At 42.8% G+C, this 16,121-nt stretch overlaps 1 protein-coding gene and 1 pseudogene across 6 annotated transcripts in view; both read right to left on the bottom strand.

Annotated features, from left to right (window-relative positions):
* The window catches only part of LOC110529234 (mitogen-activated protein kinase-binding protein 1), a 49,585-nt gene extending 41,030 nt beyond the window's left edge, over positions 1 to 8,555 (bottom strand). For all 6 annotated transcript variants that reach the window (XR_016497782.1, XR_016497783.1, XM_090243348.1 and 3 more), the window contains exon 1: positions 6,231 to 8,555. Coding sequence is in view for 4 of the 6 variants with exons in the window: in XM_090243348.1 (XP_090099474.1) it covers positions 6,231 to 6,317 (87 nt within the window). In the remaining 2 variants the exon portion in view is untranslated. The remainder of the gene's footprint in view (positions 1 to 6,230) is intronic.
* Positions 8,556 to 11,289: 2,734 nt separating this feature from the next.
* On the bottom strand, positions 11,290 to 15,392 carry LOC149981643 (uncharacterized; annotated as a pseudogene).
* Positions 15,393 to 16,121: the final 729 nt, after the last annotated feature.

Below are 16,121 nucleotides of genomic sequence, written 5' to 3'. Positions count from 1 at the left end.
TTGACAGGGGTAGGAGTAGCCAGGTGGAAAGCATGGCCAGCAGTAGAAAAATGCTTATTGAAATTTTCAATTATGGTGGATTTATCAGTGGTGACAGTGTTTCCTATCTTCAGTGCAGTGGGCAGCTGGGAGGAGGTGTTCTTATTCTCCATGGACTTTACAGTGTCCCAGAACTTTTTTGAGTTAGTGTTGCAAGAAGCAAATTTCTGCTTGAAAAAGCTAGCCTTGGCTTTTCTAACTGCCTGTGTATAATGGTTTCTAGCTTCCCTGAACAGCTGCATATCACGGGGGCTGTTCGATGCTAATGCAGAACGCCATAGGACGTTTTTGTGTTGATTAAGGGCAGTCAGGTCTGGGGAGAACCAAGGGCTATATCTGTTCCTGGTTCTAAATTTCTTGAATGGGGCATGTTTATTTAAGATGGTTAGGAAGGCATTTTTAAAAAATATCCAGGCATCCTCTACTGACGGGATGAGGTCAATATCCTTCCAGGATACCCCGGCCAGGTCGATTAGAAAGGCCTGCTCGCTGAAGTGTTTCAGGGAGCGTTTTACAGTGATGAGAGGAGGTCGTTTGACCGCTGACCCATTACGGATGCAGGCAATGAGGCAGTGATCGCTGAGATCTTGGTTGAAGACAGCAGAGGTGTATTTAGAGGGGAAGTTGGTTAGGATGATATCTATGAGGGTGCCCGTGTTTAAGGCTTTGGGGAGGTACCTGGTAGGTTCATTGATAATTTGTGTGAGATTGAGGGCATCAAGTTTAGATTGTAGGATGGCTGGGGTGTTAAGCATGTTCCAGTTTAGGTCGCCTAGCAGCACGAGCTCTGAAGATAGATGGGGGGCAATCAGTTCACATATGGTGTCCAGAGCACAGCTGGGGGCAGAGGGTGGTCTATAGCAGGCGGCAACGGTGAGAGACTTGTTTTTAGAAAGGTGGATTTTTAAAAGTAGAAGTTATGAATATGAAGACTATATATGAAGACTGTTAAGTCTCTGAATGTTCTTGAGTGGCCCAGCCAGAGCCCGGACTTGAATCCGTTCGAACATCTCTGGAGAGACCTGAAAATAGCTGTACAGCAACGCTCCCCATCCAACCTGACAGAGCTTGAGAGGATCTGCAGAGAAGAATGGGGGGGGAAATACAGGTGTGCCAAGCTTGTAGCGTCATACCCAAGACACAAGGCTGTGATTATGTAAATTATTTATCTCTTTTGTTATAAAAAAATACATTTTCAAAAATGTCTAAAAACCTGCTTTTGCTTTGTCATTATGGGGTATTGTGTGTAGATTGATGAGGGGAAAATGTTTTGGGCAATTTTGGAATAAGGCGTAATATAACAAAATGTGGAAAAGTGAAGGCTTCTGAAAACTTTCCGAACGCACAGTGTATATATAGTCAACAGTTTGGACACACGTACTCATGCAAGGGTTTTTTCTTGATTTTTACTATTTTCTACATTGCAGAAAAATAGTGAAGACAACAAAACTATGAAATAATACATATGGAATCATGAAGTTACCAAAAAAGTGTTAAACAAAATCAAAATATATTTTAGATTCTTCAAAGTAGCCACCCTTTGCCATGATGACAGCTTTGTACACTCTTGGCATTCTCTCAACCAGCTTCACCTGGAATGCTTTTCCAACAGTCTTGAAGGAGTTCCCATATATGCTGAGCAAGTTGGCTGCTTTTCCTTCACTCTGCGGTCCAACTCATCCCAAACCATCTCAATTGGGTTGAGGATGGGTGATTGTGGAGGCCAGGTCATATGATGCAGCACTCCATCACTCTCCTTATTGGTCAAATAGCCCTTACACAGCCTGGAGGTGTTGGGTCATTGACCCGTTGAATAAACAATGATAGTCCAACTAAGCACAAACCAAGTTGGATGGCGTATCGCTGCATAATGCTGTGGTAGCCATGCTGGTTAAATGTGCCTTGAATTCTAAATAAAACACTGACAGTGTCACCAGCAAAGCACCACCACACCATCACACATCCTCCTCCATGCTTCACGGTGGGAACCACACATGCGGAGATCATCCGTTCACCACCTCTGCGTCTCTAAAAGACAAGGTTGTTGAAACCAAAAATCTCAAATTTGGACTCATCAGACCAAAGCACAGATTTCCACCGGTCTAATGTCCATTACTCGTGGTTCTTGGTCCAAGGAATTATCTTCTTATTGGTGTCCCTTTAGTAGTGGTTTCTTTGCAGCAATTCGACCATGAACGCCTGATTCACACAGTCTCCTCTGAACAGTTGATGTTGAGATGTGTCTGTTACTTGAACTCTGTGAAGCATTTATTTGGGCTGCAATTTCTGAGGCTGGTAACTAATAAACGTATCCTTTGCAGCAGAGGTAACTCTGGGTCTTCCTTTCCTGTGGCGGTCCTCATGAGAACGAGTTTCATCATAGCCCTTGATGGTTATTGCGAATGCACTTGAAACTTTCAAAGTTCATGAAATTGTCGGGATTGACTGACCGTCATGTCTTAAAGTAATGATGGACTGTCGTTTCTCTTTGCTTATTTGAGCTGTATATCTTCTGTATACCGCCCTTACCTTGTCACAATCACAAATGATTGGCTCAAACGCGTTAAGGAAAGAAATTCCACAAATTAACTTATCACAAGGCACACCTGTTAATTTAAATGTATTCCAGGTGACTACCTCATGGAGCTGGTTGAGAGAATGCCAAGAGTGTGCAAAGCTGTAATCAAGTCAAAGGGTGGCTACTTTGAAGAATCTAAAATCTAAAATATATTTTGTTTAACACTTTTTTGGTTACTACAAGATTCCATGCGTTATTTCATAGTGTTGATGTGTTCACTATTATTCTACAATGTAGAAAATGGTAAAAAATACATTTTAAAAAACTTGAATGAGTAGGTGTCCAAACGTTTGACTGGTACTGATATACACACACACACTACATGACCAAGAGTATGTGGACACCTTCTCGTCAAACATCTCAGTACAAAAACATGGGCAGTAATATGGAGTTGGTCCACCCTTTCGTCCTACAACACTGTTCTGGGAAGGCTTTAAAAAAAATGTTGGAACATTATTGCGGGGACTTGCTTCCATTCAGCCACAAGAGCATTAGTGAGGTCGGGCACTGATGTTAGGTGATTAGGCCTGGCTTGCAGTTGGTGTTCCAATTCATCCCAATGGTTTTCGATGGGGTTGAGGTCCGGGCTTTCTGCAGGCCAGTCACGTTCTTTCACACCGATATCGACAAACCATTTATGTATGGACCTCGCTTTGCGCATGGGGGCATTGTCACGCCGAAACAGGAAAGGCCCGTTCCCAAACTGTTGCCACAAAGTTGGAAGCACAAAATCATTCAGAATGTCATTGTATGCTGTAGCGTTAAGATTTCCCTTCAATGGAACAAAGGGGCCTAGCCCGAACCATGAAAAACAGTACCAGACCATTATTCCTCTCCCACCAAACTTTACAGTTGGCACTATGTATTGGGGCAGGTAGCGTTCTCCTGGCATTCACCGAACCCAGAAGTGTGATTCGTCACTCCAGAGAACGCGTATTCACTGCTCCAGAGTTCAATATCGGCGAGCTTTACACCGCTCCAGCTGACAGTCGGGATTGCGCAAGGTGATCTTAGACCTGTGTGCGGCTGCTCTACTATGGAAACCCATTTCATGAATCTCCCACCGAACAGTTCTGGTGCCGACGTTGCTTCCAGAGGCAGTTTGGAACTCGGTAGTGAGTTTTGCAACCGAGGATTTAAAAAAAAATTCAGCACTCAGTGGTCCCGTTCTGTGAGCTTGTGTGGCCTACCACTTTGCAGCTGAGCCATTGTTGTTCCTAGACATTTCCACTTCACAATAACAGCACTTACAGTTGCCCGGGTCAGCTCTAGCACAGCAGAAATTTGACAAACTGACTTGTTGCAAAGGTGGCATTCTATGACGGTGCCCTGTTGAAAGTCACTGAGCTCTTCAGTAAGGCCATTCTACTGCCAATGTTCATCTATGGAGTTAGCATGGCTGGCTGTGTGCTCGATTTTATACACCTGTCAGCAAGGGGAGTGGCTGAAATAGCTGAATCCACTATTTTCAAGGTGTGTCCACATACTTTTGTATATATAGGGTTAATGTGATGGGATGTACAGGCAAAATGGGCAGTATATGGATAGAATATGGAATATGGATATACTGAACAAAAATATAAAACGCAACATGACAATTTTAAAGATTTTACTGAATTAAAGTTCATAAAAGGAAATCAGTCAATTGAAATAAATTAATTAGGCCCTAATCCATGGATTTCACAGATACACATTGTTGGTAGGGGCGTGGATCAGAAAACCAGTCCGTATCTGGTGTGACCACCACTTGCCTCATGCAGCGCGACACATCTGCTTCGCATAGAGTTGATCAGGCTGTTGATTGTGCCCTGTGCAATGTTGTCCCACTCCTCTTCAATGGCTGTGCGAAATTGCTGGATATTGTAGAGAACTGGAACACGCTGTCGTGCACGTTGATCCAGAGCATCACAAACATGCTCAATGGGTGACATGTCTAGTGAGTATGCAGGCCATGGAAGAACTGGGACATTTTGAACTTCCAGGAATTGTGTATAGGATCTCATCACAGCATCTTTGCATTCAAATTGCCATTGGTAAAATGCAATTGTGTTCCTTTTCCGTAGCTTATGTCTGCCCATACCATAACCCCACCATGGGGCACTCTGTTCACAACGTTGCCATCAGCAAACCGCTCGTCCACACGACACCATACACGTGGTCTGCGGTTGTGAGGCCTATTGGTCATAATGAAAAATTATTTTAAAACAACATTGGTAGAGAAATAAACATTAAATTCTCTGGCAACAGCTCTGGTGGACATTCCAGCAGTCAGCATGCCAATTACACGCCCCTCAAAATATGAGACATCTGTGGCATTGCATTGGTTGACAAAACTGCACATTTTAGAGTGGCCTTTTATTGTCCCCAGCACAAGGTGCACTTGTGTAATGATCCTCCTGTTTAATCAGTTTCTTCACTTTACATGTTGCGTTTATATTTTTTTTCAGTGTAGTATATCTGAATAATAGTATATGTAGTTAAATAGGTTTGGCCTTGCCTATAATACAGTATATGCATAATGTATTGAAATGAGTAAAACAGTATGTAAACATTATTTAAAGTGACCAGTGTTCCATTACTATGTACATCCTGTAGCTTGTTAAGTGTGTTCCAGTGTTGGTCACACCCACTAATTGACCAGACCTGATCTTAATGAGCGCTGTGGTCTGTTTTAATAAACAGCTTTGTATGAGTTAAAAAACACATGGCATGCTAGCTCAATCTTGGTGGCGCTGTGGACTAATTCCATGGACAGAGAACATTAAATTATAGCTTCAAATCTCATTGATGCTGGGTCACAATAAAAAATAAATGCTTGCATGAGATGCCTAAGGAAATAAATGTCTATCTGTGCTTGGAGTATTTAAAAAAAATAAGCTAGCAGTGTTATTGAAGTCTTATTTGAAACAATCAGTAATACAACCTTCCAGGTAAACCATCAAGGAACCAGAGTAAAACGTTCTGAACCTCCCTGCAAACTAAAAATAAAATGTTCTCAGAAATGTTCACTTCCGTGTCAGAAAATGCCAGGGAGGTATTGAAGTGTTTGGAACTGTGTGGCTTCGTTTCCACAAGCAATGTCAAAGTTCCCACAACTTCCAAGGAACCAAATGTGCTAGTTGGGTAATATCGACCTCAAACTGAAAGAAGCTGAACTGTTGGTCTGGACAGAGGGCTAAACAAACACTTCAATACCTCCCTGGCATTTTCTGACACTGAATTGTGTCTATCATCAATACAACGTGAGAGGAGGCTGATTGATTCGTTTGCACGCTGTTCTGTACTTGATTTTCTCAACAATAACCCGATTAGATGGATCCACTGACTTAACCTCATGCATTTGAAAAGTGTCAAAATAGACTTTTATTTTCACCAGGTTCTCAGGTGTTTACAGACCTATGACTATTTTATTGGGAATATGAAGTTTTACATTTTAACATTTTAATCTAAGGCATTTCTTGAGTGATATACCCACAATAAAGCAAAATGTTTCATTATTTTCCCTAAACGACACAAATAGAAATATAATTTGCATGCAATAACACTATAAATTGCTCTAGTTAACCTATCAGTCGGGCATTAATCTATGAAAAGCAAAACGGCAGTCACTCACCTTGTCAGCAAGGTTTTCCTTCCGATTCCTCCGCAGCATGTTCTTTATCCGACTTTTTATTGTTGACCCGTGCCCGTCTACTGCCATCTTGATGCTAAAATATCCCGATAAATGTATTATGTTAAAAGTTATGCGATGTTCGAACCGTGAAATCCTTCTTTAGGATACAAACGCGCTTGCATCCCCAACTAATATTTTTTTTGCAGCCGAGTAAACTTTAGGGGCACAGGCTTGTGTACAACTTTAATCTCTTGAGTAGGTTAGAGTAGCGTTAAACTCCGGTGACGGGTGTACTGTAGTCAGCTTAGCTCATGTTTAGCGACTAAACTAGTTATCTTCTCTAGTGCAGTGGTTCACAAACTGTGGGGCGCGAACCCTAGGGCGCAAGGGGTCAGCGAAAAAACGTTTTGATTGACATTTTAAGGAACTCAGTCCGGCTTTAATCTTACTCTTGAAAGTTGTAATAGTAGAATGCACAAGGTTCAATTTCGAAATTGGTTAGTATAACATCAGTTCCTCTTGTCCTGGTATTAATTGCATAGAGCTATTTATAACTTGTCAGAAATGTCCAGATCAACTAGCCCATAACAGCTAGTTTCTTTATTTCGTTTTTTTTTAGCCCATAGTCATTTTATGGTCACTCACATATCACGTGAATACACATTAGAAAAATTAGCTTTAAAACTGCAAAAAAAGCAACAGTGCTTGTGCCCAAAGCATTCACCCTGGGGGCCCCAGAGTGAAAAACGTTTGCAAACCCCCGCTCTAGTGCAGTAGGAGATCCATGTAGACGTAGATCTAAGGTCAGTTTTGTTCCCCCGCCTATCGATGGGCTGTGGGGATGGCAGCAGAATATGCAGATCCTAGATCCGTCTCTGTGTGTCAGTCATTCATCCCTACTTCTCGTGGCACGTTCCTTCGTTAAATTAGCACCGAGACAATGTTTTTTTCATGTTTATCTAATACATGATATTGGTATTAGTAGCTCAGATAGTTAACCTACATCTGCGCTCAACTAGCCCTATAAATGCAATCATTACCCCGTCTCCGCCAGTGTAATAGAGACGTGTTTAAAACCCAGATAAAACATACATTTAAGCTGTGTCATAAGTAGACCATTAGAACGCTGCAATAATCAATGTCTATGATTACTGGTCAAATGATATTTAGAAATGGTTTATTTCTTGTGTTCCATTTTATTATTCCACATTCGATATTATTCCACCACCTCGTCGCGTTTCGTGCAGGTTACAACAACTGCAATGTATACAACAAATGTATACGGTTTAATTCATTTAAGGCCACAGTATCTTGCCAGCACATCCCAGTGACCGACATAGCAGTCTTTTCTTTACAAAAAAAAAATGCATTGAGAAGCATTATTCAACCCTCAAGTCAGACAAACATTTACAAAGAGTATTTGTATATACACACACACACACACACACACACACACACACACACACACACACACACACACACACACACTATAATTTAATCGTGATTGTTTGACACACAAGATTGAAACAAATGTCTTTTGACTACAAGTAAGATAACAAAAATGTTGACGTGACGCATAAATTCCTCAAATCAGACATGAGAATCATTGAACGAGGACTACCATTGTAAAAACAGACAGGGAAGCAATTCATAAAGCAAATTAAAATATTTAACATGGTTGTGACTGTAGAAATAATAAAATAAATAGTATCAAATCAAATGTATTTATATAGTCCTTCGTACATCAGCTGATATCTCAAAGTGCTGTACAGAAACCTAGCCTAAAACCCCAAACAGCAAGCAATGCAGGTGTAGAAGAATGGTGGCTAGGAAAAACTCCCTAGAAAGGCCAAAACTTAGGAAGAAACCTAGAGAGGAACCAGGCTATGAGGGGTGGCCAGTCCTCTTCTGGCTGTGCCGGGTGGAGATTATAACAGAACATGGCCAAGATGTTCAAATGTTCATAAATGACCAGCATGGTCAAATAATAATCACAGTAGTTGTCGAGGGTGCAGCAAATCAGCACCTCAGGAGTAAATGTCAGTTGGCTTTTGTGAAGTAGAAGTCCGTCACTGGCCGCGGGCTGCATTTGGTTCTTTAACGCACGCACACATTCATCACTCCTCCCTGCTCCATTATCAGATAAGGTAACAATGTGGGTCGGTACACAAGTTAACTTCTCTGTCTTAGTACATACATTTCACACTTATGTCAATGTTCATAGTTAATATAAGCAATATGTATTATACTTATCTATGTTGTGGATGAGCGCTTTGTTTGTTTATTTGTTTGTTATGTTCCTCTATCTCTGTAACTTCCGGGTATGCTGGATAAGGACCAGAGCTAAGGGAATGGGCTGACTTTGTAGTGCCTGTCCCAAATGGCTCATTAATGTAAGTGTGCATATTGAAAGACACTGTCAGTAGTGATGTCATTTGGTAAATGTTATGTTGTGATATTGTTTCATAAACATGTTGAAATGTATATCCTTTAGTATGTTTAGTTAATGGAAAATGTAGGTTTGTATATTTGTATAGGTAATTGCTTAATTAATTAGTGTTAATTGTTCTGAGGGGAGGGGCTAGCCCTACAAAAGGAGCCTATCTTTCAGTTTATGGAGAGGCCATTTGGGATTGAGCTGTGAATGGGGCAGCATTGTTTTTTTTTTTTTTTTAAATTTTTTTTTTTTTTTTTTTAAGCTGTCCCATAAGGTATATGTTTGATGGCAGTACTGTTGGTTTTTGTTCTGGAATCACTTTGTAAATAAACACCCTTGTACAGAAGAACATTTGCGACTCCGCCATCTTTTTATTTTGATAGCGTTTAGGTTTTCCAGTATAGCCTACTAAGTGACATGTGGTGGGATGGGGCACCGCAAATCTGTGAATTCCAACGAGAGGTAAAGGAATGCGTACAGGATTGCGTTCTCAGCAGCAGCATCAACTGTCAGAAAAGGTACCTAAAGTTGTCATAGCCAATCATGCTGTCTCTAGAGAGTTGAAAACAGCAAGTCTGGGACCGGTAGCACGTCCGGTGAACAGGTCAGAATTCCATAGCCGCAAGCAGAACAGTTGAAACTGGAGCAGCAGCATGGCCAGGTGGACTGGGGACAGCAAGGAGTCCTCATGCCAGGTAGTCCTGAGGCATGGTCCTAGGGCTCAGGTCCTCAGAGAGAGAGAAAGATAATTAGAGAGAGCATACTTAAATTCACACAGGACACCGGATAAGACAGGAGAAGTACTCCAGATATAACAAACTGCAGCATAAATACTGGAGGCTGAGACAAGAGGGGTCAGGAGACACTGGCCCCATCCGATGATACCCCCGGACAGGGCCAAACAGGAAGGATATAACCCCACCCACTTTGCCAAAGCACAGTAGAAATTCTATTTGCTAAAGACTTAATTAGTACTTTTATGAGAACTAAAAAGCCTGGTAATGAAATTAAGTGTATTTAAAAAGGAATGGACACAACAATCCCAGCTATAATGCATAGTCTTTACAGTGGCATAGAAATAACATTTACAGTGTTTTTGACATGAACAAACACATAAATGTTGTATCTCAAATCAATGATTTTCAGCTGCAAAGATTAGGGCCTATTGGTAACTTCAAAATGGACCAGAAAGTAATTGACCTGTTTTGTGGTCATGCATGTCCATTATTTTTGTACAGACCTTCCCTAGAACTTATCTTCAAAAATTACAGGGGTTTTATTATTAAATAACACAAGTAATCAACTTTCTACAACACTAATAACAATATTGACTTCACCAAAAAAGTAGGACATCCCACATTCACCCCAACATGGGGCTAATGTCCCATGTACAACTACTCAAACAGCAGCCAAACCTTCAATACATGCATGCAGTTAATTCATTTAACGTTTCGCTCAATGTCTAGAGATGTTCTGAAAACTGACTGTCCTGTAGGTGTAAATTATTGTCTGCTTTGTTGTCTATTCACGAGTAGGCAGGCAGGCAAATGAGTACTAAAGCTGAGACAGGGTTAACTCACACAAACAACTGTCCAGGGTCCTTTGGATTTGTGAACAGGCACATGTGGCGGTCTCAATGGGATTTCTGGACCGGAGTGCAGCCTTTAATGACACATCTGTTGACGTGTTGAGTATGATTCCCTTGTTCCTCTGGTTGGAACTAGGCTGAAATGCATCATCATTGGAGTGAAGGGAGAGGAAACGAGGTAGACAACTACTGTACATTTTAGTAATTTAGCAGACACTTTTATCCAGAGCGATATACAGTAGTGAGTGCATACATTTTCATACTGGTCCCCCACGGGAATCTAACCCACAACCCTGGCGTTGCAAGCGCCATGCTCTACCAACTGAGCCACAATGTATTGAGATGCACCAATGGAGGCAGTGTGGAAATGCAGCCTTAGTCTCAGCTCCACTAGGCCTTGTCAGACCTCATTGTCCTCTTCCCACCGACAGAGCGGGTCACAGGCTGTGTTCCAGGCCGACCCATAGCCTGTGGTGTTTTACCCGGGCTTCCTTTAGTCATTGCTGCAGAGCTATTAACCCCAGCTTGGGTTGTCCTGGCCGGGCTATCTACTCGTGGTTTTTTGGCTGCGCTGCCATCAGTCTTCACCGCAGGGCTTAACCCAGCCTGAGTTCCAGGGGCCGGGATAGGGCTATCTCCAGCTTTCCGTACTTTAGGAGGACTACCCCGAGTGGCAGGGCCACCATCCCCAGTGTTAGTCACAAGAATACCCCCAGGTCGAGACACTGGGGTACGGGTACTACCCGTGGCTTGTGTAACGTTGGCCTGCTACCCCCAGTCGTTGCCACAGGGGTAGTAGTGATATGTTCAGTTGGTGGGGATTAAATGTCCAAGCGTGGCTGTCGTCGTGTTCTCTTCACAGTTGGAGCCTCCAAGCCATCTGCCAAGCCTCCCCCTCCCTTCTGTGTCAGCAAGCAATCATTTTCTTTTGATGTCACCAAGCCGTCTTTTGCTTTCCGAGTGATTAAGCTATAATTTTCCTTTGGTGGGCCCGAGCTATCCTCTTTTTGTGGGACCAAGTTGTTAGTTTCTTTCTAAGATGTTGCGCTACCCTTTCTTTTCTGTGGGACTGAGCTACCCTTGTCTTTCAGTGTCACAGAGCTCTTCTTTCCATTGTGTTGGACCAGGTTATCCTTGCGCTTCGGTGTGACCATACCATCCTTTCCCTTCCGCCCCACTACTATGCCCTCGTGTTCAGAGAGAGCCTTCACCAGTACGACTTCCTCTCCCTTGGTCAGAGAGAGGCCCCAGCCTCCTGGATCACGCTCACCCACCGCCTGCGGTTTCTCCAATGGCCTACAGATGGTACTGTTTAGGGAGGCGCTGTCCACGAGGGGATACTTCATAGCAGAAAGCCTATTGATCAAGTTTTTATTGATAAGGGACTTCTCTGTAGGAGTTGATATGTTGTCCTTCTCTGTGGAAGTCTCTTCTTCCATGGGTCCATTAGACAGGGGCCTGTGGTTCCTCCTTACCTACCTCTGGCCTCCTCTGCTGGGCTGTCTGAGGACTGCTCAGCCTCCCCAGACACTCTACCCTGGTCCTTCTTCTCAGGGTCAGTGGCAGACGCAGAGCACTGTGGGCTAGGGGTCTGCGAGAGGGGCTGAGAGGGGTGGATAATCCAGTGTGTACACTCCTTCTCCTCAGTGCTCTCCTTCTCCACAGCCTCATTGGCTGCTGAGGTGGTGGAGAGGGAGGTGGCTGTTGATGGTCTCTTCATAACCGTCACTGTGCAGACCGCTCCGCCTGCTGTGGATAAAGGAAATACACCACAGTTAGAATGACAGACTTACAACAACCTATTCTAGTCAGAGTGGCAGTCTAACGATCATAACCCTTTAAAAACACAGTTATCACGCTCTTCCAATTAAGCATGGTTTGTACTTCATTTTTTATATATAGAACTTACATAACCTTCTAGACAAGAGTGAGAGACCAAATGTGGGTATCCTGTTCCTGTATGCGCTCACCTGGTGTGGAAGCAGGAAGTATGATCTTGCCGCTTTCGGTGCGTAGAACAGCAGCCACTGGTTTCACAGAGCCCCTAGCTGCCCCTGCCTGACCCAGAGAGCTAGCCTGAGACAACTGGGACACACACAGAGAGAAACACATGAATAAATAAGAGCTATATTTAAAATGGTTCATCAAAGTTATCTGGCTAACTCTATGATCCTGCTTAGTGCCCATACTCTCTTCGGACATTGGGAGAGGGAGTGAGAAACAGGTGTTTAGCGACCCTTTGACTTGGCTGCACAAGTTACATGTTTCATTGGTCGCAACTCAAAACATCCTATTTTTTTAGGAGGCTAAAACCATGATTTAGTCAAACAGTAAAGTACATTATAGCCTCATGATTCCTGTCTGCCCACCCCTGTACCTGTTTCACTGAGGGCCTTCTGCACCTGTTTCACTGAGGGCCTTCTGCTGTGTCGAGTGAGCCACTCTCTCTCTCCTTTCACGGGAAAAATAATGCTCCAGGAGAAAGTGCTCTGATGGTATAACATTTTAAAATCATATTGCGGGTGAAACACAGCTTTCCTGTTATCACAGTCGAAGACAGGAGGTGATCAGCTTTCCTGTTATCACAGTCGAAGACAGGAGGTGATCAGCTTTCTGTAGGTATGATTTGTATTTCTCAGCTCTCAATTATTTTGAGCTCAACAGCAATCTTTGAAACCGAGATATCTGATATGGCTTTGCGATACGACAGAGCATGTTGAATGTGCATTGACCATTCCACTCAAATAAATTAGCCTATGACATTGGTGCACATTAAGATGCATCTCTATTAAACAAACATACATATACATACATACATACAGGAGCCACATTTTTACAGGAAAAATATAACAGCCTAATTGTCAACCCAAAACGCATGACAATCACTGGATTAGGTTGGACATTAAAATATTGGATGGTAGGGGACGCCATGTGCGACTGACGTGTTTTCCGTTTGCTCCCGTGGTATTCTTAAAATATTAATTTGGTGATCCCTTTCCGTAAAAACCAAGACTACTTTGCTTCCGAATGTCAGCATGTCGACCAAACATAAGGCCAAAAGCATGACTTTGAGAAAACCCGGCCTACAAGACCCGCTCTCATCACCGCCCTCTCCTGAGTCTGAGGGCCCGGGGACGCACACTTTACCCGGGGGCGCGGCTTGGCCTGGCAGCGCTGAAATGAACATTCGAGGCCATCAAACTACTACGCTCTGAGATAGTTGAAAGGACATTAAAATATTTTGAATCACAACATGGAAAAGTATTTCTTCAATAGCATCTCAGTAGTCCATTACACTTTTTCATAAAGCACTGAATGACTAAGATTACTTTTTTTTCTCTATTGCTTGCAAAGCTGTCATCAAGGCAAAGGGTGGCTTCTTTGAATATATTTGGATTTGTTTAACACTTTTTTAATTTAATACATCATTCCATATGTGTTATGTCATAGTTTTGATGTCTTCACTATTATTCTACAATGTAGAAAATAGTAAAAAAATAAAGAAAGAAAAACCCTGTAATGAGTAGGTGTGTCCAAACTTTTGGCCAGTAATGTAGCTTTACCTGAATGTTGGCTAATTCATTGATCCATCTTAGTGCCCTTCCTGCTGTTGTCAGACATATAGGTAACGGGTTGTTATTCCCTGTCAGGGTGTTGGGACTAGGGGTGAAGGCGGTGGATGAGAGCTGGCAGGTGGAGGAGATATGGAGAGGTAGAGGGCACATCTGCTTTGCTCTGGGCAGCCAGACCTCTCTTCTTCTCCCAGATCTCCTTCAGCTTGGCCTTGATCAGCTCCTCTGGCTTCCCTACGATGGAAGGAGATCTGGGTTTATATCAACATGTCTTGGTTCTTAGGATGGAATGCCGCTAGTGTCTTAGTTTTCTATTTTCGGGCTTTTCTTAACCATTGTGAGTTCACACACACACACACACACACACCTGTTTTTGGTGTGTGTTTTTGCTTTAAAAACCATCTTTGAAAATAAGGAGTCCGAAACAACATAATATTCAAGTAGATCACGTGAGTGAGTGAGTGAGTCATTTCAGTCAGACATACCAGAAATGTAATGTAATCTCCTTGACATAGACAGACTGGATCTCAGTCAGCATCCTTTTTTCTTCTCCTCCAGAGACTCAGAGTCCACTGACGGGGTACGAATCTCCTTCAGAGCCTGATTAAATATCTTTTGTATTCGATAATTATCAAGCTGCAAACCAATTAGAAAATCAGAGGTCACAATTCAACCATGACAAAAGTATGTGTCTACCACAGTACAGGAAAGGATAAAATGAAGCAAAACAAATGACCAGTTACACAGCCACATAACAGACTGTCCCTTACTTGTGAAAGGAGGTGAAGCTTGGAGACCTTGGGGTCCAGTTCTTCCATGAACAGCACCTGTTTTGAGTCTGGTGAAGAGTTTCTGGTGCTCGCCGCGACGCAACCTCTTCGCCAGGGTACGGTTCTTACGAGCCCTTCCCTCTCTTTTCCCTCTGACGCTGCATGGCACAGGGGCCAAAGGTTAAGGGCCATTGAGCATTCTATTGGGTATTCCGAGACCTCTAAAGCGTTTTTATTTTTGCCATACATGGACAGCTATGAATGAGTAGACAAAAAAAAGATTTCTACAAAACAAGATGGCTCTGCAGTTATAATGAACAGATGGGAGAAGCCTTACCGTTTCCTTTGGTGCCGTTTCACCATCCTGACTGTTTTGTCTGTGGAGACAGTCTCACGCAAATCACACTGCTAAATGTAAATAGCCAAACACACATGCACCCATACAAACACACTCCAGTCTTACTGTGTGTGTGTGTTTGACAGTGGCCCTCATCTGAGTTATGTTGATGCCCTGTCTCCTCTCCTCCGCCGTCTCAATGTCAACCGCTTCTTCCTCTTCCTGGGGTGAGAGAGAACACAACACACTCTGGCTTTACAAAACACTACACCAGAACTCATTCAAGTGCAAATGCAGCAAACAAGTTTTCAAAATAAACAATAGAATTTAAAAAATGACTTAAATCAAACCATAAAAAGATGAGGCTCTCTTACCTCGGCATATTCACCACTGTCGGAATCCGAGTCATCCGACGAGTCGCCCGGATCCGAGTCCAACATTAAAATCTGGATGCCCATTCTCTTTTTTTAATAATAGGTTTATTTTACAATTAAAAAATCAAATAAAAACAGACAGCAATACTAACAATGACATTCATTGTACTGTTGAATGGGATGGCCAATTTAGAGGACAAAACAAAACTTAACTCACACATACACAAAATAAAACAAAACCCTATTAGGTGGTACATGTATAAGAAGACAGCACATAGTCATTACAAGCAGTGTAGTTAAGCCAAAAATAAAATATTGAGTGGAGTACAGCACAGAGCAGCAACAGATCGTCAACCCAGTTATGAAGCGGGACTAGACCATTTATCCAATATCGGCTGCCATATTTTGTAAAAAGGATGCCCATTCTCACGCATTCTCAGAGTCGTAAACTGACTTAACTTTGTGTCTTTCTGACATGATTCTGGGCTCCATGGTCGCTCCCCCTCCCCCACATCACCCCTCTCCCCCACCTCACAGGTCAGCTCATTGGGCTCTGTGGGACTAGAGTAGTTGATTTTGGCTGATCTAAGGTCAGATTTAAGGCCCTTTGACTGAGTCAGACTAGCTCTAGCCCAGAAGAGACAATCTGGAATCAGGTGTATTGGTATTTAACTCTGGAGTGTAGGAGAGCTTTTCAGATTGCACAGTCTCTGTTTTAATTTCTATCAAGGCTAGAGGTGAGGGAGAAGAGGTTCCTTTCTGGGTCTTCTGGGCCTTTCCACCTGCAGGTCCAGAGGAAGATTTGGTCTCCAG

This window comes from Oncorhynchus mykiss, chromosome 8, assembly GCF_057628025.1.
Source record: "Oncorhynchus mykiss isolate SJ-2025 chromosome 8, ASM5762802v1, whole genome shotgun sequence".
Classification (NCBI taxonomy): domain Eukaryota; kingdom Metazoa; phylum Chordata; class Actinopteri; order Salmoniformes; family Salmonidae; genus Oncorhynchus; species Oncorhynchus mykiss.
The sequence above is the reverse complement of the archived record's forward strand: the minus strand, read 5'-3'. Positions and strand labels throughout refer to the sequence as shown.